This window comes from Suncus etruscus, chromosome 18 (genome assembly GCF_024139225.1).
Source record: "Suncus etruscus isolate mSunEtr1 chromosome 18, mSunEtr1.pri.cur, whole genome shotgun sequence".
Lineage (NCBI taxonomy): Eukaryota > Metazoa > Chordata > Mammalia > Eulipotyphla > Soricidae > Suncus > Suncus etruscus.
In genome coordinates this window covers 21,873,708-21,900,498 of record NC_064865.1, presented here as the reverse complement: position 1 = coordinate 21,900,498, position 26,791 = coordinate 21,873,708, and the positions used below count along the sequence as shown (strand labels likewise).

At 41.5% G+C, this 26,791-nt stretch overlaps 1 protein-coding gene across 1 annotated transcript in view; it reads right to left on the bottom strand.

Annotated features, from left to right (window-relative positions):
- The window catches only part of CNKSR3 (CNKSR family member 3), a 98,852-nt gene that overhangs the window by 27,941 nt on the left and 44,120 nt on the right, over nucleotides 1-26,791 (bottom strand). Inside the window, exons 2-4 of the mRNA XM_049765357.1 lie at nucleotides 18,161-18,324; nucleotides 9,753-9,955; nucleotides 8,876-8,963 (exon numbers count right to left, since the gene is read on the bottom strand). Of these exons, the coding sequence (XP_049621314.1) occupies nucleotides 8,876-8,963; nucleotides 9,753-9,955; nucleotides 18,161-18,324 (455 nt within the window). The remainder of the gene's footprint in view (nucleotides 1-8,875; nucleotides 8,964-9,752; nucleotides 9,956-18,160; nucleotides 18,325-26,791) is intronic.

The window sequence follows — 26,791 nt, the reverse complement described above, 5'->3', positions numbered from 1 at the left end:
AAGGTGCTGGAGAATATGCTTTGCATGCAGCAGGCTTATGTTAGGTCCCCAGCACCCTAGATCATCTGCCCACTTCCCCACACACACACATACACCCTGAATCTCTACCAAGCCAGGAATAGCCTCTGAGTACAACCAGAAGTATCCCCAAGACAAAAAAAGTAATAATTTTAAGTCACTCTTGACTACTGCTAGAATTTGGGAGTGAAAATAACGACCAATTTCTACCTTATATGGTCTGATAATCATATGAGGGGGATCTGCTTCTGAAAAAATTATTTTTTAAAAGGTAAAAATGTGAGAAATGTTAAGAATTATTCCAGTAATTTCCAAATTCATACTGGTTTTCAGTAAAGAAAAAACACTTGCCAAGAAAAATACATTCAGAAATGCATTTTCCCTATGTTTGAGCCATAGAAGTTCAAATTACAAGAACAACTTCTATTAACATACAAGTAATGGTAGCTCAGAACTGTGTTTGTCCTCCACCTTACGCCCAAAATAGAACTGTCATCTCCCAAGATGATGATGCCATTAACATGCCAACTGGAAGTCAGGAGGAGACAATAAACGTTGGGATCAGAGAGAGTGTGTTCAGCAGGTAAGGCACTTGCCTTGTACACAGTCAACACTGTGTGGTTGAATCCCTGGCACCACAAATAGAACTCCTAGCACCACCAGGAGTAATCCTTGAGCACAGAGCCAGAATAAGCTCTGCACACTACAGGGTGCCCTTTCCGAATATTTTTAATAAACTTAAACTTTAGAAAAACAGAATCCTGCTTGTGGTCTGGGACTAAAAATAAAGCAAATCATTCATACTGACACTCTTTCGTGAAAAGTCCCCAAATGGTAAACTGTTGTCATTCCCAGAGAAGCCACATAGGCTGGGTCCCTTTGTGGGATAGTCCAGAGTTCCAGGTAGATGTGAGGTCTCATGTCTGACACCCTGTAGGCTCAAGTAACCACCAGAAACTGAGCTCCTGGTGGGGAGAGAGCTTATAGGCCAGAAGTGCTCACTTGTACCCCCTAACTGTCCAGGGTAGTATGTGAACAGGCTCGTTTTCTACCTTCCATGCCAGAATGGAAGTTCCCACACCCATTTCAACTGGAGGAAGCAGCTGCAGTGACTTCATCTTGTTTGGCATGAAGGCAATGGAAGGAGGGAAAATGTTGGAACTAAGTCAGGACCTCATGAGCTATCCTGTCATATCCCTGTCACCTGGACTCGCTGATATGGGCCAGCATCCCTGGGCAGGGACTCAGTCAACTGGGCTGCTCCCAGAAACCCCTGTTCTACTTGCTACTGCCTCTTATTCTTTCTTCTCACTAAAGTGAATAGCCTTGGATGCTCTTGAGGCTGGCCACAGTTCTGCGAGAAGGCAGAATTTCTTTTCTTCAAATAGGAATGACAGAGGGGGGAAAAGTATCCCAGAGAACAGCTGAGAATTCAATGAAACAACACATGTCAAGGGTGACGAAAGCATCTGGAGACAACCAGCACTTGCAAGGAGCTTCATGGCGCCTGCCCTATGTGTGCTGTTTATTCCCTCTTACAATCTGGGTCTCAGCACTTGCTGTTGTCATTTCAGCTCTCATCATTGTCATGTGCTTTCTTTAAAAAAAGATGTCAGGATAGTGGGTGAGGGGAGAGACAGAAATCAAAATCCCTTCTTGCCTTCCATTTTCTGTATATTCAATAACAACCCAGAATAGAGACAAAAGACTATTTCCTGATTTGATGTGGAACTTAAGCCTAGGAATGCTTAAAAGCAGACTGTGGGGGACTGGAGAAATAACACAGCGGTAGGGCGTTTGCCTTGCATGCAGCCAACCTGGGATGGACCCAGGTTTAATTCCTGGCATCCCATATGGTCCCTCAAGTCTGCCAGGAGCAATTTCTGAGTGCAGAGCCAGGAAACCCCTGAGTGCCACTGGGTGTGAGCCCCCCTCCAAAAGAAAAGCAGACTGTAGTACCCTTATAGAAAAAAAAGCTACAAATATGGGAGCCAGAGTGATAGTAACGGGGGCTCAAAAGCAGGCTTAAAAAGCTACAACTATGGGAGGCTGAAGAGATAGTATAAGGGTTAAGTCTTTTGCTTTGCATACAGCTCATCTGGTTCAATCTCCAACATGGCATATGGTTCTCTAAATACTGCCAGAGTAACCCCTGAACACAGAGCCAGGAATAATACCTGAGCACCCTTGTTATAGGCCCCAAACTCAAAAACATAAAAAAAGAAATATGGATCAGAGAAACAGTGCAGGAGTAAGGCATGAGCTTTGCACACACTGCCTCAGCTGATCCTGGTTGGATTCCTGGCATCACCTATGGTCACCCGGGCACCACCACTCACTGCTAAGCAGAGCCCTCGAAGCAGTGGAGATGGAATGGAATTAACTTGAACCACTCTCTTCCCCCAAAAAAGTACTGAGATGGGGCCGGCGCAGTGGCGCTAGAGGTAAGGTGCCTGCCTTGCCTGAGCTAGCCTAGGATGGACCTCGGTTCAATCCCCCGGCATCCCATATGGTCCCCCAAGCCAGGAGCGACTTCTGAGCACATAGCCAGGAGTAACCCTTGAGCGTCACCGGGTGTGGCCCAAAAACCAAAAAAAAAAAAAAAAAAAAGTACTGAGATGATGCGACTTACAAATAGGAAAACTTGTACATTATCCTTATAAGGAAAAATGCAGACCAAGTGCCAAGGAAGAGAAAAATGGACACTTGTGGAAAAGAAAAGAAAAGAAAAGAAAAGAAAAGAAAAGAAAAGAAAAGAAAAGAAAAGAAAAATAAGCAAAGGTTTTCCCAGAGTTGTAAAGACCAGTCTCTCAGAGAAAACATATGCCTTGTCACTGGAAATGAGTTTTATTGCTTCAATTCCCAGTCAAATGGAGAGGAATAGAAAAACCAGATGTCTTTTTGAAGAGTCAATGGACCTGCCAAATATGGCAAGAAAACCATACTTGATCAGGCTGTCAGGAAGGGAGACGCTTCCTGGAGCCCGGTGCTCTCATCACACGCATCCACAACTCACCCAGATTAACTTTCAGTCTCTGTGAGCCCTAACCAGCACTTGCAATGGCTACCAAAATGTTTGCACACTGGGTAGCAGTTAGCCATGGGCCCTGTCCTCCAGCTAAGCTCACAGAAGGCTAGTCCTACCCATCTCAGCCATGAAAAAAATCACAGAAAGTTTACTTTTTCGGCTGTGTTCATTTCCAGGTGAGCACTATGTTTTATATTATGTTGTGACCAACTTTCACAGCTATCTTGAGGCATCACTATTAGTTTTGGTTTATGTTTTTCCTACTATTTAAATGTTACACAAATGCATAAATGTGATCTGTAAAAGACTTTGTGTAAAAACAAAGGTTTTTTATTTTATTCTGGTTTGTTTTTTTTAAGTCCCTGTACACTTTTCTCCCTAAAATAAGCTCAATTTATCTTTCAAGTTTCCCACTGTATTCATACAGCCCTTTGTACCCAGAGTTGTATATTATGAGCATTTACTATCTTCCTATTATATGTTGCCCCTTTTCTGTAACAAGTAGAAATCCCATCAAATCTTTTAGTATAAAAGTGAACATCTTCATTTACATTTATTTATCTTGTTTTGGGGGTTACACCCAACAGTGCTCAGGACTTACTATCGCTTCAAGATCAGGGTCAAGTCCTGGTGGGACTTGAAAGACTAAATGTAATGCCAGGGATCGAACCTGGGTCACAGTTACATGCAGAACAAGTGTCCTAACCCTTGTACTATTGCTTTAGCTCCAGTATTTTCATTTTACAGAAAAGAAAATTATTTCTAGTGACTTGCCCCAGTCCTAGAGTGGTGGAATGTGAAGACTGACAGGGGCTGACGGGTAACAGCAAATGAATCAAGAACACCAAAAAAAAAAAAAAATAGCAAAATAGGGTCAGAAAGACAGCTCAGGGGGCAGAGATAATGCATGGCCTGATAAAGATTCCAGTTCAGTCTCCAGTCTGATAGGGTTCCCACAGCACTGCAAGGTGCAACTTGGAGACCCGTTAGTACTATGGAACAGGTCAGTCTGAATGGTTGTGTGTGAACCAGAACAGCCCCTGGATCCTCTGCAGAGTGAAGAATCTCACCCGCCCCCCCCCCCTAAATAGTACAAAAATAGAAATAGTACCCCTTTAACTGTTGCTGGTTTGGGGCTACATCTCCCAGTGCTCTCAGGGCTTACTCCTGGTAGTGCTTGGGGGACATGTGGCTGGCTGGTGACCAAATGAAGTCAGTTGCCTGCAAATCAACTGTGCTATCTCACAGGCCAGAATTAATACCTCTTATGTGAATTAAACATCAGTAAGTTTCTCTGGGGAGGAGAGGATGTTCAGTCTCTGACCTGTTCAAAGATCCATGCCACTCACTGAGCTCAAGCTCAAGCTGCAAAGCCCTCCAGGCATGAGCAAGGTGAGGCTCCACAGGGATGAGCATGCTCAGTGGCCTTTGAGTGTTGCCTCCCCAGAGAGATGTTCTTGGCTTCAGTTCACAATAGTCCACCTTTTCTAGGACCACAAGGGGAAGCAGCACCTAAGAAAAGCCCAAGTCTACTGTATCCTGAAGCAGTACCTAAGAAGAGGCCAAGCCTACTGTATTCTCACAAGCTGGACATCAGATCTACATGTTACCTTCTCCATGGAAGATCTTCCCATGTCACAGACCAGCCCAGTCTCCAGCCTCAACAAGCTGGTCCTCTCCCTCGTAAGCATCAGAGAACACAATGTACATTTCACTTATATTTCAGTTTCTCCTTCCCAAGAATGAAAGTTCTATGAGGTCAAGGATTATTTTTTTTTCTTGTTTATCCACTCTGGTAACCCCGTTTCCTCCAGGAGTGACAGACATACAGTAAGTACTAAACATTACTGAAAGTACCCACTTAGACCAGGCAGATTCACCTGGTAAGGATAAATTCTGCTTTCTTGGACTTTGTTCTGATCCTGTTCCTCCATTAAAGCAGCGAAAGCCTGAAACAACTCCACCATCTACCAGTGGTCCTCAAACTTTATAAACAGGAGCCAGTTTACTGTCCCTCAGATGGTTGGTGGGCCGACTATAGTAAAAACAAAAACTATGAACAAATTCCTCTCCACACTGCATCTACCTTATTTTGAAGTGAAGAAACAAAACAGGAACAAATACAATATGTGGCCCGCGGGCCATACTTTGAAGACCCCGATAGACCTTTAAACAAAACCTAGATGTCTATTCGCTAATTATCTCTTACACTTTTATTTACCAGTTACAGTAAATTCTAAAAATAGGGGGCTGGAGAAATAGCATGGTAAATAGAGTCTTTGCTTTGCACAGAGTTGACCAGGGTTGATCCCCAGCATCCCATATGGTTCCCAAGACCCACCAGGAATAATTTCTAAGTGCAGAGCCAGGAGTAACTCCTTAGCATCAGCAAGTGTTTCCTTAGCCCCAAAACCAATACAATCATAATCATAATAAAATAGGTCAGGAAATTTCTTTAAGAACTAGAATGTATATCTTGCATGCATGAGACCCTGAATCTGATCCCCAGAACCACATGACACCCTGGTGGCCAACCAGTACTGCTGAACCTTTACTGCCAGGCCCTACTGAATCATCATGCCTTGCCAACCTAGCCAAACAGTACCACCCAAAAAATATGTGTTTAACCCCAACCCGATCCCCAGCACCACACCTGAGCTGTGCCAAAAGTAGCACTTGAGCACTAGGCATGCCCCTAGACACAAAGTATCTTAAATCAAAATCAAAATAAGGATAATGTAATAGGAAAAAAGGGAAAGAAAGGAGGAAAAAAAGTCCAAAGTTCCAGAGACATCAATATCTCCCAGCACAAATGCCTGGATTTGGTGGCTTTGTGATTGACATCACCAATGGGATCCAGTCAGGTCAATGTTACCTTACACAATACTATAGAAGACAGGAGCTCAGATAATTCTAAGGACAATACATACCCATAACACCCAATTATGTCCAAATGTCTATGAAGAGAACCCAAGAGCAGAGACCCAGGAGTGCTTTGCTCCCATCTCTGAATCTGAGGCATATACTGGTGGCTTCACCACCTTCCCCAGACAGACCAACAGAAAGTCTGCTGTTCCTCAGAGCCCTGTGTGTTCCTGAATCTGAGCAGCATGAAAGAAAGGAGATACAGCATCAGAATTTTAGAACCAGAGGCACATAAATGAGTGCAATGATTTCCTTCCCTTGTATGGCTTCAACTCAGTACAGATCTATGTTACAGGACAGAGTTGTCAAGAAAGTTCTAATGGCTTTTTCCTGCAGGAGGCAGCCCAGAAGACACCAACGAGCATAATCTCCCCAGAAACCAAACCCGGTAAAATGTCCCCAACCAATAAGCATGCGGACTGATTCCTGCTTGTGTTTGGGCACCAGAGAACCATTCTAAAGGATTGCTGCCCTGCTCCCTGCCTTCTTTCTGCGGGAGGCAGCCAGAAGACACTAACGAGAATAATTACTCCAGGACCCAAACCCGATAAGATGGTCCCCACCCTACAAGCGTGGGGGCTTATTCCTACCATGTGTTTAGGCATCAGAGAATTATTATAAAGGACTGCTGCCCTGCTCCCTGCCTGCTTTTTGGGTGAAGTCAGAGGAGCGTGGCCACTCCGCTTTGCTCTGCAGCCGCACACATCTTTTAATCCCTGAACCATACCTCAGCACATGGTAAAAGTCACACTACAGGCATCACAGTGGGAAAACAATGCAGGACAATCCCATGTATAGAGAATGAAGATGGCTGCTTGGATGACCCAAAAAGTACCAAACAGCTGGGTATCCTCTCAGATAAGGTATTTAGAGAAAAATTATGAAGAATGTTCATGAAGCTCAAAAAAACCATAGATAGATTTGAATGGAACACAAATAACAATCAAGAGGATATGAAGATTGAAATTAGAAAACTTCATACTGAAATAACTGAAAAACTCAGTTTATGAATTGAAAATTCAATGGAAAGCTTCTCTACTGGAATAATGATGACTGCAAGCAGGGTAAGTGAGCTGGAGGATGAGATACAGAACAACTCCATATAGCAGAAGAGATTGGAAGAGAAGCTTAAATAAAATGATCAGACAATGGATAAACTACTCAAAGAGTGTGAAAAGATGAAAATATAAGTCTTTGATAAACTGAACAGAAACCACACAGGAATCATTGAAGTCCAGAGACCTAAACCAAGGGAAAGAATAATAATAAGAGTTGAGTAAGAATAAGAAGAGTAAGAAGAAAAAGGTGAAGAAGAAGAAGAAGAAGAAGAAGAAGAAGAAGAAGAAGAAGAAGAAGAAGAAGAAGAAGAAGAAGGAGAAGAAGAAGAAGAAGAAGAAGAAGAAGAAGAAGAAGAAGAAGAAGAAGAAGAAGAAGAAGAAGAAGAAGAAGAGGAAGAAGAAGAGGAGGAGGAGGAAAAAGAAGAGTAAGAAGAAGGGGAAGGTAAAGAGGAAGAAGAAAAAGAATAGGAGGAGGAAGAAGAGGAGGAGAAAGAAGAAAAAGAGGAGGAGGCTAGGGATGTGGTTTAATTTGTAGAGTAGATGACCTATATATGTCAATGTCTAGATTTGATCCCAAAATAGATCATGTTAAGGCTCCATTATTCCCACAACTTGTATGAATTCATATATACCTATATGTATAAAACTATGTGATATAGTTATGCAACTGTAAAAAAAATACAGGCAGGAAAAAAATGACTTTTGAAGTTCTGATCATAGATGTGAAGTTCCAGAGTGTAGTTTTCTATTATCATCATGTTTTTCAGCTACACCCAATGATGTTCAGTGATTATTCCTGTATCTACACTTAGAATTACCCCTAGTGGTGTTTTGGGAACCTTATAGGGTGCTGGGCATCAAAACCAGGTTGTCCACATTAAAACAAGCGTCCTACCCACTATTATTTCCCAGGGAGCGCAATTTTCATTAGGGAAATCCTTAGCTCTGGCTAATAAACTGGGCATAAAACTGACAAGTCATGTCTCAGCCAGAGCATCTTTCAACAGGAGGGGTACCTGAGGTCTTTGGTGTCACTGCCAGGGACACAGGCAAGTGGAGAAACCAACTAGTCAGTAGCTGACATGATGAAAAGTAGAGAACATTTTTAAACCAAAAGCAGGTAGATAACCCAGGAAGAAACTTCAGGTATTTGATTTTTGGGTCACACCCAGCAGCGTTCAGGGGTTACTCCTGGCTCTACACTCAGAAAATGCTCCTGGCAGGCTCGGGGGACCATATGGGATGCTGGGATTCAAACCACCATCCTTCTGCATGTAAGGCAAATGCTCTACCTCCATACTATCTCTCCGGCCCCTCAGATATTTGAAAACTCTGCTTCTTTCCCATAGTCCAACTCAGGCTCTCTGTAAACCAGAGGTCAATACAGAAAAAAAAAAAAAAATTAAGCAGGAGATAGAGAGAAGCATCCAGAATAGAACTAGACTATAATAGAACTAGATATTTCCTAACTCCTGAATTTCTACCTGACAATTTTGGAGGGTCAGAAAGAGGATGCAGGGGTTAAGGTGCTGACATGGCCTGAAGCCAACCCCAATTCTGTTCCTCCAACTGCAGAGGTTCCTCCATGCTTTGAGTGCTACTAGGCGTAATTTCTCCCCAAAAAATTAGTAAATATGCTACCATTTTAAAGAAATGACAGTACTATTAAACTCAATTATTTTACAACAAAAGAAGTTCAAGTGTGGTGTCAAGCTTATGTTTCACTGTTCACAGACATCTAAAGGGAGAGCCAGAAGGGTGCTTTATACCTACAGGCAAATCCTTTGGGGGGGGGGAGCAAAAACTGGGGTCATGAGGGCTCTAGATACAATCCGGCTAGACTTACCTTCTGGACTGTGGTGGTCAGATCCAAGCAGAGCTGGATGATCTTGTTCTTTGTCACTGAAAAATCAGTAACACCAGTAAAGGGAGTCCTAGAGAAAGACAAAAATTATTTAAAAAAAAAAAATGGGGAAGTGAAGGATCTCATGCTATTCCCATGCCCTCCTTTAACCCCCCACCGCTGGCTGTCATAAGTCAGCGGTCCCAAAGGCTCCACTAAATAACCTTTGAAGTTACTGTTTCCTCTTATCTAACACTCAGAAGGGGAAGCAGACTAGAGACAGCAAAGTGCGACACCATGGAAGGATCTGGAGAGCATCACAGTCAGCCCAAGAGAGAGGAAAAGACACAGAATGATCCCTCTCATACATGGGACAAAAAGGATTATAGTAAGACTGGGAACTGGTTCACAGAAGTGAGTCTCTCACAGAGGGGAAACAAGGACAGGGGGACCCTCAGACAATGTTGGGGGAAATAGTCACACTGATGGGAGGTGTAGGGTTGGAACCTTGTCTACACAAAACCTTATTGTAAACAATATTGTAAACAATATTGTAAGTCTAAAATAAATCAAGTAGCTTTATTCAAATACACACACAGCAAACTCAGCAGAGAAAACTAAAGCATTAACTAATGTGCTTTGTCTTGACCAAACTTTGTTCATGGTCAACCTCAGAAAAGTATCGAGTATCTCCCTTGATCTGGTTTTGGGGCTCACCGGTTCTGGGTGCACATTCTAGCACAATCCAGAGAGATAAACCAAATGGATCACAATTTGGGGGTTCCAGGAGGAAGCCAAGCAAGAGCTCATGCATGGTCTCCATCCCTGACTTTGTTCTCAACCCTCCTTCCCTGAGGAGCCCAACAAGTTCCACACTTACCGATCCAGCCAGGCTAGCAAGGCCTTAGCAGCACCAATGAGCTCCACCACAGAGGTGAGGAACTCATTGGGGGGTTTGTGGGAGGTGTTGCCATCATATGCAGGGCTTTTGCGCCGGCTACTTATGTAATTCTGCAAGTTGTGGGAAGAGGCTCGAAGCTTCAGAACCAAGTTCTTCATATTGTCAGTTTCAAGGCCATAGTTCTATTGGGGAACAATATCAAAAGGTAAAATTCAAAACTCTCCATAATGCCCAAACTGTCCAAAAACTCAAAAGCTCACTGAGTGACTTGAATGACTTCTCTTACAGCTACAAAACCCTACTTAATTCTTGCACCATGCTGATATTACCCTCCTCAGGCTAGAGTTTCTCACTGTCTCTCTCAGAGTAAAAGAACATAGAACCTCTGTTCCTACAAGTACTTCTTTCTTAAATGTTTCTCCCACCGGTCTTGGCAAGAACAGTTCTTTCTGAGCCCTTATATTGTGGTCCCTTTCTCTTAGAAATTATCTGAACTGTTTACTGCAGTTTCTCATCTGGCTCCTGCTGACACTTAACCCACTGTTTGTCATTGCAGAGGAGGAACTAATGTCCAAAGACAATAGAAACGAAGACAGGAGAACTGTTGGTCCTTAGTAAGAAGCTTGCCCTTGGATGAGGTATGAGACAGGTCAAGGAAAAGAGTGCAATGATATCACAATGATAGAGGGAAGTGGTCTTTCTGGAGGAGGACTGGGTACCGAAAGGAAGTAAAGTGATATGCATGAAACCCTATCAGTAACAATACTGTAAACCATTGTACGTAATAGGAAAAAGATAAAAGAGGCAGGTTGGAGGGTAAGAGGAAATTGATAGAGGACATTGATAGAGGAAAGTGGGCAATGGTGAAGGAATTAATGTTCAAACTATATGCCTGAAATCCAATCATGAATAACTTTGTAATTTCACTGTGCTCATCTTGAAAATAAAAAATGGAGTCCTTCCTATAGTGGCAATAAAAATCTGATAAGTAGTATCTACCCTAAGGCAAATCCTGAACATTGTATACCTGAAGCTGAGTCATGTATAATTCATGGCTATTCAATTAAAAATTAATAAAATTAAAAATAAATAAAGCCTAGTTGGTTTTGGTAAAAGAAAGAATTCCTGTTCACGCAAAGGGCTTTTACTCACTAAGATGTCATATTAAACTCCTACTTCTGAGTTGCCATGGCTGAAAATGTTCCTGGACATTGCCAAATGCCTCCCTGCAACTGCCTGCACTTTTTGGTACACCCCAATCACCAGAGGGAGTGATCCCCAAACACCAGGCCCAGATAAGCCCAAGCACTGCCAGATAAGAAATTTAAGAAAATATAAGAAAACAACAGGCCAATCCTTTTTGAAGGTTTGGGTGAGGTTAAGAGTTATTTCTATATTCTGTCACATGTACACATCCCAAATCAATGTATTAGCATTTAAACATAAGTCAATATATTGGGGGAGGAAGAGTATTTTCCTGTGTCTGCACATCCCCAAGTAAGAATATGGTACCCCTGAAAACCCAGGAATGGCTTAACTGAGCAGTAACTATGCCAAAGGAGTTAAGTGAATTAAGGAGTTAAGTTTTAGCTCTTGAACACAGCTAATAAAGGTCAAAAACGGCTGCCTCTATTTTACAACAAGTCAGACACAGAAACATTACATTCCCCAAGTGGGAGTAGGCCCCTAATCCACACCCCTGAGGGCACAAGTTTCAAATCAGTGTACCCCACACCCCTTCACCAACACTTGGCCAAGAAAGTGCTAAGACAGAAAGAGATTGACTAAGGACAAAGAGCATGGACCATGACTGGAGCCAGCACCAACTAACAAGTGTGTCCACTCCCAGAATTCCAACCTGACCTGTTCCACACACAACCACAAAGATTAGACCTTTCTTTCAGGTGGTTTTCCCAACCTGTCGTCTGCTCTGAGCAGAATTCTATTCTCGCCTATGCCCTCATCTCCAGCGAGGGGTGAGCAACAGATAGAAAAGATAGCTACACAGACACAAATTTATATGTGATTAACTGTATTTAAAGCACAAAATAGTTTATGAGAGCTTTATTCTTTCAGCAAGATGAAAAATGGTAGAAGTAAAAAAATAAAAAAGACAATCCTAATGAAAACAATGCTAGCTTCAACTAGATTTTTAGTTAAGCCTAAATTTATGTTGCTCTTTTATAAGATTAGCTTTTAACAGCAAGCAAGTTCCAAGAATTCGGTACCAAAAAGACAAAGCCCCATCACCATTGCCTAAAAATGCTTCGAGCAATCTTTAAAAAAAAAAAAATAAAGCTGTAAATTTTATAATAAAAACGACCCATTTGGATTAACAGGAATGTGCTTTATAAATCTTGTGTTCTTTCATTTTGTTCTACTGTTTTCTGGAGAATAAAATACAGTATTTCCTTCAGGATGAGAAAACAAAAATCAAAAGACAGATTTTCATCATGGCTTTTTAAACCTAAACCCAAAGAATAAAAGACTCATCAATAAATGGATCAAGAGTCATGTGATACCACTTGTTTGGAAGGGTTGGTGACTGATTAAAGAGAAATGTCCCCTCATTCAGTCAATTATTCTATCTGCCAACTCCCATTAACAGTTGTGAACTCAAAGAGGGTAAGACAGCTCTCTGGAGTCAATACCACCATAAATCACTTGAAACTTTATTATGGCATAAAGCATTTACTTCTTGAACTCAAAGAAGATTAAACGCATTTTAGTGTTGCAAGAGTTTAAAACCCCCATTGTTTACAACCCTAGTACTTTTAGTCTTGAAATAAAGAGGGAGCAAAGCTACAGCTTAGCTTGTTTTCATCTCAACTCAATTTGCTCAGCTTCTTTTCTTTTTCTCTCAAAAACAAATCACAGCACTGGGAGGACACAGAGTGCAAGCTACAATTGGGTCTAATTCTTAAGAGGAGACCAAGTTAGCAAGAAAAAAAAATGCCTTTCTCTTCCCTTTCCATTCCCCAAGAAGGAAAGAACAAGAAGCTGATTATATTACTTCCAAAGGACTTCTATTGGAGAAACATAATCAGAAAAGGATTATTGACTTAAGTGAGTACCAGGAAAGACAGAAAATGAGTAATTTCTCAGCAAGATTTGATTATTTTCACTAGCCTTTGCCCTAGAATACATCTCAGAAATTCCTATAAGATAAAGTATTAACAAGACACAAACTGAGAAATGAAGTGTGTCTCTGAAAATCAACAGAGGTATAAAAAAATACATATCTTATTTTATTAGAATCTAATCCTGGAGTTCATTTCCTGTTTAACTAGACACAGGATACATGAGATGGAGAGAGAGGAGGATTCTTTGTGGCTCTGGTTCTTCAACTATTTTTGGCAGCTGAGGTACCTGTTATGCCAATGGGCCCATGGACAGATTGTTATTACTGAGAGGTAGACAAGAAGTATCCAAGCTTTCTATACCTGTGGATCAGCAGATATCTTTGGGCCAGTAGTTTAAGACTACATTGTCTTCAACCACACACATTTTAGTTACAAATAAATTACACCTAACTTGTCCTCTACTCTCATTCCTGCAAGTTTTGTTTTTCATCCAACATGAAATACCAAGGAGTGTCCAAGAAAACCAACCAAAACCATCCTATATACTGGGATTAATTAAACTACAACATGAAAATAATCCACCACAATTTTTGAATAAAACAAATTAATACATTCAAAAAAAGAAGAAATACAAATCACTGGCAAAAATTCCTTCTCCTACATAATTTTTCACACTTCAGTGAAAGGATCCCACTTTATAACAGATTCGCCATGGATGGCATATAATGAACTACAAATTATCTCTGTGCTGGAAACTCTCACAAACACTTCATTTAGTGAGAGGGCCTCACTAAGCATGTAGACATATTCAACTTTACCCATTTCTCAGTCTACTGCCCTGGTTATGTAGTAAACAAGGCACTGTTTGCCAGGTTGAATTAAATGGTTTATAATTATACCTAGCTGCTCTCAGTCATTCCCTCTAGACAACTGCTTCTCAATAAAAATTCTCCTGTCTTCTGTCTATACTGTTCAGATAAGGTAGCCACATACAAGAAATTGAACCCTCAAGAAGTTGCATACTTCATTTTATTCCATTTTTAATGTGTTTGTATTGAAGCTACACCTGGTGATGCTCAGGCATCGCACCTGGCATTGCTTGGGACTGACTAGATGGGATGCTGGAGACAAAACCCAGGTCAGATGCATGCAAGGTATACTGTTAGATTATGTTCTCTGCTTTTACCCAAAACAAAGGCATTCTCCTACTTCCTCTTTCTTTTCACTAATCCCTTTGACTTGTAAAAGTCCAATTGAATAGGTCTCTCACTGGACCCTCTCTTCCTAATTGAATTTGAACTGCAGTATTTTCCGGCGTATAACACGACTTTTGATACAAAAAAAAATGTCAACGGAAAATCGGGGGTCATCTTACATGCCCAGTATATCCCGAAAAATGTTTCAATATGCCGCTAAATGAAAATTGTCTGAATGTTGCCACAAAACAAATTTTCCAACTCGATCCTGCACCAATCACTGCAAGGCTGCTTGGACCGCCTCTTGAACTCAGCCAATCCAAGCATGCAAATTAGACAATGTTCTGTACTGAATCTACACTGTCAAAAGCCTGCTCAGATTGGCCAGAGTCAGAGAGGAAGTCTATTACCTTTGAACCTTTGCTTGTTGTGATTGGCTCACTGTGGTACATGAGCACAGGAACACATGCAGCACATGCAGCACAGGAACGTTCTGTCTGATACAGCGAATATAGGCCTAAACCTATGTTTTAACTGCAAAATTAGGGGGTCGTCTTATACGCCCAGTTGTCTTATACTCCAGCAAATATGGTAGTCAGTAAAGAGAGATTTCATTTTAGTGGGCCAGAGAGACCACGAAGTGAGAAGCCACCTGATTCCACAATTCTCTCCCCTATGCCTGGCTTGGTTTATTAATTCACATGGTGACCCTACTCCGACCAACTCACCTGGTGTTGGAAATATGGCATGTGGGCTTATTTTACACTACCCTACCCACTGTACTCTCTCTCCAGCCCCTTCATTTTTATTGTAAATGACCATGTGTCTAGCACCTCTTCCATTGGATAAACCAGCTCTAAAGACCCTTCTTACCAGAGGGAGACAAATTGGGTTCATGGAGCTGGAGACAAGTTTTAAACAAGGTTCAAACCTTAACACGCCATGTGCCCCTCATATACCACCATGAGTGATCTCTAAGTACAGAGCCAGGAGTAAGCCCTGAGTACTACCAAGTGTGCTCTTCCCCCGAAAAATAGCTAGGCTCATGCTCTTTTTGGAGGGGGGGCAGTGGTGCTCAGGGCTTACTCCTGGCAGGCTTGAGAGGCTCCTGGCAAGCATATGGGATGCTGGGAATAGAACCGGGTCAGCCACATGCAAGGCAAACACCCTACCAGCTGTGCTTAGTCTTGGATGCAACATTGGTTCTGCCTTATAACAAAAATCCCTAAGACATCCTACTTGACAAGTCCAATGTGACAGAGGCAATTTCTCCCTCCTTCCCTTCCCCCCTCTTTTATTCCATATCTATAATTTGTGGTTCATATGTTCATGATCAAGGGATCTTAACCAGTCACTGTTTCTTAATTAAGTTTCACTATCCAGGGCCAGAGCAATAACACAGCGGTAGGGCATTTGCTGTGCACATAGCTGGCCCGGATTTGGTCCCTAGCTTCCGATGTGGTCCCCCAAGTCTGCCAGGAGTAACTTCTGAAAGCAGAGCCAGGAGTAACCTTTGGATACCTCTGGATTTGGACCCACCCTCCAAGAAAAGATTTCTATCCATTTTCTTTTGGGGGATTGGGTCACACCTGGAAGCACACAGAGATAACTGGCTCTGCTCTCAGAAGTTACTCCTGGCAAACTCAGGGGACCATATGGGATACTGGGGATTGAACCTGGGTCCACCACAATCAAGGCAAATGCCTAGCCATTGTGCTATCACTCTGGTCCATCTGGCCCATTTTCTTTGGGAAACCTGCTAATGGTTTTCTTGGTTTTGTTTTCAAGGCCAAACCCAGCAACACTCAGGGGGTTACTCTTGGCTCTATACTCAGAAATTACTCTTTGCATTTTAGGGATGCTGAGGATCAAACCGGGGTTGGGCTTTGCAAGGCAAATACTATTCTAGCCCACTCATGGTTTTCTTTTGTTCCTTTCTCTCCTTCCTTCTTTTCTTTTTCTCCTTCCTTTCCCACTCATGGTTTTTTCTCTTCCTTTCCTTCCTTCTTTCCTTCCTTCCTTCTTTCCTTCCTTCCTTCCTTCCTTTCTTCCTTCCTTCCTTCCTTCCTTCCTTCCTTCCTTCCTTCCTTCCTTCCTTCCTTCCTTCCTTCCTTCCTTCCTTCCAATTCTATACATTTCCTGCCTATCGTAAATCAACATTCGCCTAAACCTGAAGTTTACATTAAAACCTTATTAAAACAACAAGGCCAAATGAAATAGCTTTTAACTGCCTAGGAAATGGGCTAGTCAAGGCAAAAAAAAATGGTTAACTATTAATAAATTTAAAGGTATCTTTGGTATCAAAAATAGGTGATTCATTAATACAGATGTAGCAGGACTATATAAAAGGGAGATTCCACCAAGACTAAAGATAGTTTATACTTTGTACCCTGTAGTGCCCTTCCCAGCCCAGGAAAGGAATCTTGATCAGCTAAAGAGTCCCCAAAGACTCTTGACCCTGTGAAATGCATTCACATGACCCTGTGAAATGCATTCACCAGCACAGAGCCCATGAGAAATGAGTCTGAGGTCAGGATTTGGTCTCCCTAGGAAATTAGAAGGAAATTGTAGGAGATAAAACACAGCCTTTGTTTGGAGCACCAATCCAGCTCTGTTCATTTTAATCAAATATTACAGGAGATGGGGGATGTGGAGGTGCAGAGAGAAGCAGCTGTTGGGTACCTCTCCTCCCCACCACTCACACTGTGTATTTCAAAATAGTTCACAGAAAAGTGTGACAGGCCAAACAGGGAACAGAAAAATCAAAAAGCCGGGTTCCAGCAAGCAGAATCAAAGCAAAGTCAAAAGTGAAGGAAAACATAGAGCTTTTGGAACAAATGGGGACTCTCCGGGGCAGAGCAAATGCTGTTGCATGTTGGGACATGGCCCCCAGATGGGGGGCACGGGCATGATGGTATCTCTGGAGGTCACAGAGAGACGCATGTACAGCCATGCCCGCATCCTAACACACAGAGCCTGCCTCTCAGCCCCAGCTTCTCCCCGATGGCAGATCATTTATCAATCCCAACCCCGTTACTTGCCTAAACAAGAGCAGTGCCTCTCCCGAGCAGAAGACAAGGCTCTGTCCATTTTAAGAAGAATACACACAATGCAGAGAGTGTTATATAATCAACCTGCTGCAGCCAGGAATGGCAAAATAAGTGGGAGCACATTCTTTCCCACCCTTCTGCTCCCTGATGTAATTGTATATACCCTCTGGCTCAGGTTCTCAGCATTACTAACCCAGCCTGCATGCTGGGGAGTTTATCTAAATCCTGAGTTACAGAAAAAGGCATCCTCAGCATGGCACCAGGATGAATAACCTGGCTTCTACCCTCTGCCCACCACCAGAGGTTTGTAGGGTGTCCCTTGCAACTAATGGCATCCTGCCCCTAACAGCACGTGCTACTTCTGCTATTGCATGTGCTGGGCAAGAGGCAGGATTTAGCTCACGCCCATGCCAAGGCTCAATCACCTACAGGGAGGAACTCACTCCACATTCTTTTCAGCTCACTGCCATTTCACAGGTGGAATATGTCAATGACTTTAATATCATCAGTGACTTTGATGTTACCAGAATCTGTGATGCCCAAACACTTTGCTAATAGTTACAAAAGCAGATGCACAAGTCAGTGTCCACCTTTGACATTTTGAAGATGACATCTTTTTCTTTATGGCTGTCTTTTTATTCTTCATAAGGAAAAATTAATAAAGGTGGGTTTTATTTTTTTCTGGGAAAGGAAAGCTGTGTAAAAGGCAAGAAAATAAATATTGGGCACTTTGGAGGATATCCCACTGCCCCTGATACTAATGTTTAGCTCCATCACTGTAGCCCAAGTGCAGCCCCAGAAGAGTCATGAAAAAGCATGCAGGGCTTGTTCCAATAAAACTTTATTTACAAAACTAGACAGTGAGCCAGATTTAATAGTCTGCAGACTCTAATTAGTCAGTGATATTTTTTTTATTCCCTCTTAGGTGATCTTCAGTTCAGCCTTCCCTCCAGGGGCTCATGACAGGTAAGCTACAACCCCCCTCATGAAAACTGTAGAGAAAGGGCACCCCCATCAACATTATCCCCAGAAGAAAGATAGCTTGTTTCGGAACCAACCAGTGCACAGAGAAGGTCAACAGCCTCCAGCACAAGTTCCTGGTGTCCGATTCGGCTGACACCCAACTCCTCCAGATCCTGGTGGGAAATCTGCAACAGCTGTGCTCCATTTATCTTCTCCCGTTCAAACTTGTGGACGTACTGCTGCAGGCAATCATCTAGACCTAGCAAGAAAGCAAAGTCACCAGTTATTGTCACTCACTACATTACCGGAACTCCAAAGAAGAGCTCTCGCTTCTATCCAGTAACTCATGTCAGGCGTCTCCATCCCACAGGAGGGGCATCTCACAAAAATGCCCTTATGATTTTACACTTGCCACAAATATTTTTCTCACAGACCAGCTCTGTTTTGTGATTATGACCTTGCTGTTCTCTTTCTATTCAGAGAACAAATAAATTTCATTATTGTGAACCTCAGCTTCAGATGGCTTCAATTGTGATATTGTTTTTAGTGAACAAACCCATGCCCAACAAGTTTGTTCCCTGAGTACCACTTAGATTGTAAGACACCATCCCTCTCCAGGTCCCAATAATTTTAGTATGTTTGCCAAGGGAAATGATTGCCAATAGGGTTAAACCACTATATTCTATTCACTGGCCAGTTGTGGTTCTAAGAGAGCCAAGTAACTCCAACAGGACCAATGGAAATCTTCTTTGATCCTTGATATGTGGACAAAGATAGCAAAGACTTCGTCTTCTTGACCAATGGGAAGGCAAAAAGACACATTTTAGGGGTACTGGTGGTCATGTATTATCCATTAGCAGACAACAAATTCATTTTGGAAAAATATAATGTTCTTATAATATCCTCTGTCCCCTGGATCTACTACTAGGATTTTCACGAAATTAATCTAATTCCCACTTCTTAGTTTAAGAAGGCTTATGGTAAATTTCTGAATCTTGCTAATGAAAAGTTCTGATGAAGATTGAAAATAAAAGAGAAGATACCAGAAGTGGTACCAGAGAAAAGAAATATTAAATAGGGTGTTCTGAACTGAGGGAACTATATCCAGTGTCTAATATCACTGCCAATGATACAGCATTCTTACATTCTAGTATCATGATTAAATTAGGAAAGCTGAATGAAACCTTGGCATCGTTACTCCTGGCAGAGAACTTTTCTCTGGACAACTTGATTTAATGGCTTAAGCATAACTACTGATTCAGTGTAAACATAAGTCCAATAATAAAAACTGGATTAATCCCACCAGAAGAACAAAAACTCAACTAAAGTAAAATATGTTCAAAGCAAGTCTACTCTCCCTCCTCTTTCACTCTCTCCTCTTTCTTTTTCTCCTCTTTCTCTCTCTCCTTCCCTTCCACTTTTCCTCTCTCCTGCTCCATATCTCCCACACAAAACATCTATGTTTGTGACCACTCAGGACCAGAAAAAGTGAACCAAAGATAGTCCATTCTTTCATCTATATGTTCATTATGACCTGGATTATGTAACATCTTTGTAGACAAACTTTCCCCTTAATTGTCACCTGAAAAGCCCTCTGAAGAGGAGTGACATCCTTGAGACCATTTAAGGATCTCAAACATTACACAAAGTAATTAAAAAGAAATAACTCTATGATCACTAAATGGAACCAACATCTTCCAAAAGTGACATGCCTCACAGAGAAGCTCTGTCACGCACCAAGCAACACTCTTGAGACATGTAAGCCAACACTCTTGAGACATACAAGTCATGTGGGTCACTGTGCAGACGTGGGGGGCAAAGTGGAGAGGCCATGCAAGTCCAGGGTTACTGACAACACCTGGACTGTAGTCAGTAGAAGTTTGGAAGGATTTAGAAATCACCCCAAATTTCACCAAGTTTAAAAACCCAGGAAAGTATGAGCAAAAGCAATCATGGGGATTTTTACTATACATCATTTACCATTTCTAAGCCCACTCCCAAGCCATTTCCACCTTTTCTTTCCTTCAGGAACACTCTATTTTAGTTTTCAAGAGGGTATCTTTGTTTTAATTTGTAATGAAGGTTTAGGATAACTGTGCTATGTATTTCAACCTTGTGATGGCTGAACTGTATGTGGCCAAGATTCCTTTGCTGAGGTCATTAGCATGTGACTTACATATCTGGAGATAATGGCTCTCTAAAGGTGATTAGATTAAAAGCTGAGGTCAACCTCATGAACTGCATAAACCCTAAGGACCATGTCCTTATAAGAAGAAACACACAGAAGAAAGGAGTGTGTGAAGAGAGGGAGAAGAAAAGAAACCAGCCAGGAGAGATGTCTAGAAAGAAGCCCATCCAGTCAACCTAAACCTCAAACAAGCAAGAACCAGCAGAAGTGAAGTCTAGGTTGACTCGACCCAAGGAAATTCACGGGTAAAATGCCAGCATAAACAGAAACTTCATTTTCATGGTCAAACAAAGAAGTCCATTAAAATTAAAGATCATGGTGCTTATGACTGTTCTCTACCGATTAAGAAAGTCCTCTTTGGTCATAGTTTGCTAAAGGATTCAATACTTTTCCAACCATGAATGAATGTTTCATTTATATCTCATGCGCTATGTTTATTCAGTTGATTTTGTTATGAATGCAGGCATTTAAGTACTACATGATTATTTTCTTTATGGAAAAAATGCACTTTTATACATCACGCCTATTGATATTGTTCCTTAAATTTTTCTTAACTCTATTTTCCTCACTCTTACTAAATTGTACACCTACTGAATCAATTTATTTCATGCTAATTTTAAATTGTATGGCATTATTCATACTATTAATTTTTAATTTATATAGATTATAAAATATATAAAGGTTTTCTTAAAATTTTTCCTTTTAATTATTTACAATACATATTTACAAATGTAATTTACTAATTATTTACAATCAGAAGTTTAGTTTTATTCATCTAAATAGAATGTAGGTATCACCATCACCACAATAAAATTTTTTTAGAAAGTTCTCAAAAAATAGTCCTAAGACTGGGGCCAAAGTGAAAGCACAGTGGTAGGGTGTTTGTTTGCCTTGTATGCAGCCAACCTGGGAAGAACCTGGATTCGATCTACACCATCCCATATGGTTCCCCCAAGCTTGCCAGGAGCGATTTCTGAGTGCAGAGTCAGGAATAAGCTGAGCGCCTCCGGATGTGGCCCAAAAAGAAATAAAAAACAAACAAACAAACAAAAACGGTTCTAAGAATCCATGCACAATGGATGCTCCTTAATTTTCATCCCTGAAGATAAAGCAAACACAGAGGTGAGAGCAGATTTCTCTCTTGATGACAGAAGAAAAGTCTCACAGAAAAAGCAGAGTTTTTTTGAGCCCTAGTGCCCAAACTACTGCACAAAACTGCACAAAAGTTCCTCAAAGTGCCAGCACGTCCATTAAACCTTAATAATAAGATTTTAGTATCACACTCGCCTCCTGCTGCTCCACATATCTTAATTGCAGACCTTCCCACATGCCAGCTGCAAGGCCTTCGTGTGCCACCACTGGCACGCGTGCCATAGATTCGCCATCACTGGTCTAGAGTATTAGGCATTGTGGCTACTGAGAGAAGTATGAGAAGGGATCCATGGTGAAAGCTACACAGGATGGCAGTGGCAAATAATCACAGATTGAAACCCTAAAAAACACAGAACTTTTTCCTGAAGTGAAACCAGCCTCTCCTGAATGAAACCAGAAGAAAATGACAGCTCTAACCCCAAATCCTCAAAAGCTCCATAAGATACAGAAAAATTATCAGGTTGAAAATTTCTGTGGTTCCACACCAAAAAGCACAATCCAGAGTGACCTCTCATCCTCTACACTCAGCGGCAAATAGATACTGAAAATGCTCTGTTTTAATGTTTGCTCATGTTTGATTATTCCAATACATCCTGGCCTGATGGGCCAATGACCTGTTGTTCAGGATACAAGTAAACATTTCTAAACAGCCATGTAAAATTCTCACACCAGTCTGGAAAGAAAGATAAAATCCCCCAATGTCAAGCAAACTGGTCTGGGAACTTGTCATAAAAGCTACACAAAACCTATTTCTCCAATGTTGCCATTTGCCAGTTCCTTGCTTCAAGGCACTTATAGAAAGCCTAGCAAGACTACAGGAAACGTGTAATTAAATAAAATTAGATTAGGCATAGTTCACTAACACAATCTAACTTAAACACATAATTCAATGGGAAAGAATCATGAAGGCAAAGGGAGAGTATACAGATAATGAAAGGTTCAGGAAAGAGCATCATTCAGCCTTGTTCCACTGGGTCCCAGTCTGGTCACAAACCTCCAAGACCTTCAAAGTAATCCCAGAAGTAAGAAGAAAGATCATCCCTTATTCCTGATGGAGAACAGTGATAAATAGGAGCCTAAAACCTGTATAATCGGAGTTCCACATAAGTGGGAATCTGGAGAACAAAAGCAGAACACTCAATGCCTCACGGTAAAACAGGAATTCTACAGCGACAGCTGCTGCTACTACCAATTCTAACTAACCTTATTACAACTATCACCAGTATCACTAACACCATCAATACCACTACTACCACATTCACCACACTACAACTATTACTGTTACCACTATCTACTCATATAATACCACTACAACTGTAACACTATCACCACCACCACCATATTTGCCACACCACCACCACTACTAACCATCACTATCACAACTACCACTATCACATTCACCACCACCATCACTACCACTACCTCCTGGTATACTACTACTACCAACACCACCACTGCTACTGCTACTAATACCATCACCACCACTACCACCACCACAGTCACCACACTATTACAACTACCATCATCACCACTACCACCACCATGACCACCAATAGTTCTACTTCTCATAGATCTACGATGAAAGCTAAATGTCTATCTATATAAACTACTCAGAATATCATGGACCCATCAATTGCATACTCTATCAATTTTGTCAATAATTTTAATGGGATAGATTCATATCATATTTTCAATGTTTAGAATAAAAGTTGCCAAGATCGCCATCAACTTAGGTAGACCCTGGAAAGAAGCAAACTTGGGAGAAAAACAAAAGTGAACACATGCCCCTGTATTATGGTTCCCCAGTAAGAATTCTGGCTGTTGGCAGCCTCTCATCCTCACTCCTACACCCCAATACACTTCAGGATGTAGATCATATGTGTGTCATGGAAGCTGACATTTCTTTTTGTTCATTACTAATTTTCTAGCACTGAGAACATCACTAGAGAAGTCATCATTTGAGAGAGAAGCACATCATTTGAGAAAACAATGCATGAAAACAAAGAACTTCACAGAGGTGTAATGTAACACTAAGGTGACTGTCATACCAATACCCAAGTCGCCTGATTTTATTTTTTCCCAAGCAAGCCAAGAACTAAAGAACTAAACTAAGTCCTGATTATGATGATCAGTTCTAGGTATTTGCTATCACTTTTCATGTTTTATGGTTAAGAGGGCCAATATCACATGATAAAAAACATAAAATAAAACCCCTAAGAAAACATCAATGCTTAATAAAAATTAATTTTTGTTTCTGTTTCTAGTTTTTAGATCATGCCCAGTGGTACTTATGGTTTATTCCTTCCTGGATCTAGGCTTAAGAATCAGTACTGAAGGATTTCAGAGATTGAATCCAGGCTGTCTGCACACAAATCAAGTACCTTACCTACTATATTACAGTCCCTCACAAAAATTTGTTCTCTATTAAAAAGTTATGCTTATAATTTCATTTCTCAAAAATGGGGGAAAGATGGTGCATATAAATAGTAACAAATTAGAGCAAATACAAAAATCTAGTTATTCCTTCACTAGTTGCTTTCGTAAGAGTAAAGCTAGATCATGGACTGGAACAGGTTCATGAACCAGAAGTTAAAAACCACTGGACTCTCTCCCCCTCTGTCCTGGACAGTAAGAAGGGTCCTCAGAAAAGAACTTCCTGAAGCTCTGCCTAGCAACCCAAACTGGCAAAGGTTTTAATCCAGAGTGAGCTCTACAGCATTACACAGGATGTACTTGAATCACAAAAGCATGTTTGAGCCTAAGGGTTTGTTTTCTTTTATTGTTACTTTTTTAAGGAACTTTTGATTCAGAAATGGGTTTAGGATTTCTACTGATTTGCAATTACAAAAAGTGTAAACACCATTTGGGTTTGTAGTGTTCTTGGACTAGTGAAACAAACAATGATCATACAAATGTCATTTCATTCAAATTAACCCAAATGAGTGGATTAATGGGCCACAAGCAAAGCACCCTACTCTTGACAGGCTGGCAGAAAGTGAAGGGGTGAGTTTCTGATTATTTGCACCAGAGGAATAGAAAGACAGTCCTTCAGTAATGCATTTAGAGCTAATTATAATATTCCCAGAATTCCCAACACTTTTTGGAGCATCAGCAGGTAAGACCTGCCATCCAAGCTCTTCAGCTTCAACTTGCTGACACATCAGATCCACCAGATTATAACTTCTCCCAAATATGACACCCTGCTGAAAATCAAGTTTAAATGGAAACGTGCTTCTATATGGAACAAAAATAAAATTACTAAGTGAAAAAAGTGGGTTTTAGAGCCCACCAAAACTCAGGCAGATGGTCACTTGTTACTGAAATGAGCCACCCAACCAGATCTCTTCAACCACTTTCCTTGTCAGCTGGCTTGGATGAGTCTGCAGGCATATTGCTGCTCTAGCACCCACTGATAAAACTGGTTTGCTTAGTTCTCATCCTCTTGAGTGCACAGGCTCACTACATCTGGTTGTTGAGCTCCTCCTATGTTGAGTAATAGGCACCCACATCAGACTTGGAGCTCAGTTTTGGAGTCACAGTTAGACTTGTTAGACCTCTGGTCCCATCTAGTTAAAGGAAAGGGGTCAACATGCTAAATACGGTGTGTAAAACTCAAGTGGCTCTCTCCAGATCTCAAAGGCTGTTTCTCTGCAATGTCTGAGACATGACTTACAGTCGCAGATGCTCAAAGAGGAAATTAAGCCCAGCCCAGAAACTGACCTCCCAAAGCTAAAAATTGATTTGCCACGGAATGATCTGGGTATGGAAGACAATATTGAGTGATTTTCTGTCCTAGGAGAGCTGGGACCCAAAGATGCCCAGAGCTGAGGTAGTTGCTGCCTGCAAATTAACTATGAAGTAATTGTGTGGTTGAATGAAATCCAAACACATCAAAGATCCAGCTGCAAGAAACCCTGGAGGCCAATTAAGAGCCAAGCAGCATCTTGTGCAATACACAGAGAAAGGGAGCCACTGATTTGGAGGAAGAAGGACACACTTTCTCCTTCAGCTGAGACAGTTGAAACAGAGACGACAAAAGACCAAATGCTTTTTAGTCATTTTGGGGAAAGTCAATTCAAACATCACTTCCCAAGATTCTCCAAACATGTCACAACACAACACAGGGTCCATGTTGTCTAGAAATCAACCAGAGAGAAACCAGAGGTACTTGGCAATCTGTTTCTAAAGCAAGGGGTCATTTTCTGGCTAGGGGTCTGCTGCTCTTGAAGATCCATGTCACCGGGAATACAGCACAAGACTAAAACTTAAACCTCTATATCTTACTTTTTCAACAAAAGTAAAAGAGAATAAACATGCCCATGCCAGGGAAATCAAAGTAGGAATATCTAAGATCCAGGATTCAAGTTAACCCAACAAAAGTCAGATGGGGCTGACCCGACAGCTCAGACAGGAATCCTGCTTCCATGTTTTAGGCGTCACCATCAAACCCCACATCTCCCAACAAAAGATTCAGCCAACCTTCCACTCCTGAGAAGGTCCCACTGTAGCCTGGACAGGGTATGAAAGCAAGGAGAGAAGTGAATATGGGTTGAAAGTTTCTTTCCCCAGACACATTCATGCCAAACACTAAATCACTTGAGGGGGAGGTAGGAGATTTGATCCCAGAGATGATCAAATTTCAGAGTGATGGGCCAGAGAGACAGTATGGTGGGTAGAGCACTAGCCTTTCAATGCAGTCATCCTAGGTTTGCTTCCTGGCACCTGCTATGATTCCTTAAGCACCTCCAAGAGTGATCCCAAGCACAGTCAGAAATAAGCCTTGAGAACTTCTGGATATGATTCAAAAACAGCCACACAAAAGCATACAATGACAGTCCTGCCATTTTGTTTCATTTTGTTCCTCCTCTAGCACCCTCCGTGGGACATGAAAGCTAACTCTGAGAGCAGGAAAGAAATGCATCAATGCCTGTATACAACCCTATGCCTACACCTGGTCACAGCAGGCATTAAACCAAAAAAAGAATAAGCAGGTCCTCAGATTCCAAAACAAAAGCAAAATTGTGGCGATGAGCACAAAGTCACAAAGTAGGCAATCACACACTGGGACGAAAAGAGACATACACTCTTTCCAAGGCTTGATTGTTGAAAGTCAGTAGTCAAATCACTGCATCAATTCTGTAAAATGTGAGCCCAGCAATAAGGGAAGAAGGATTGGCTCTATAAGAAAGAGATCATGCTTCCTCCCACCCCCAACTCCAGCACGATTTCTTTTGCCAAAATTATAAATTGTTTTGGTCTCCTGGTCCAACATTGGCCATGACTTTCACTGGCATACTTTTCTAAGGAGATAGGAGAATTAACCAGTTCTCAAAACTACAGCTCAGGGAAAGATGTCATGAGAACCACACAGGAGGCCCAGCATCTA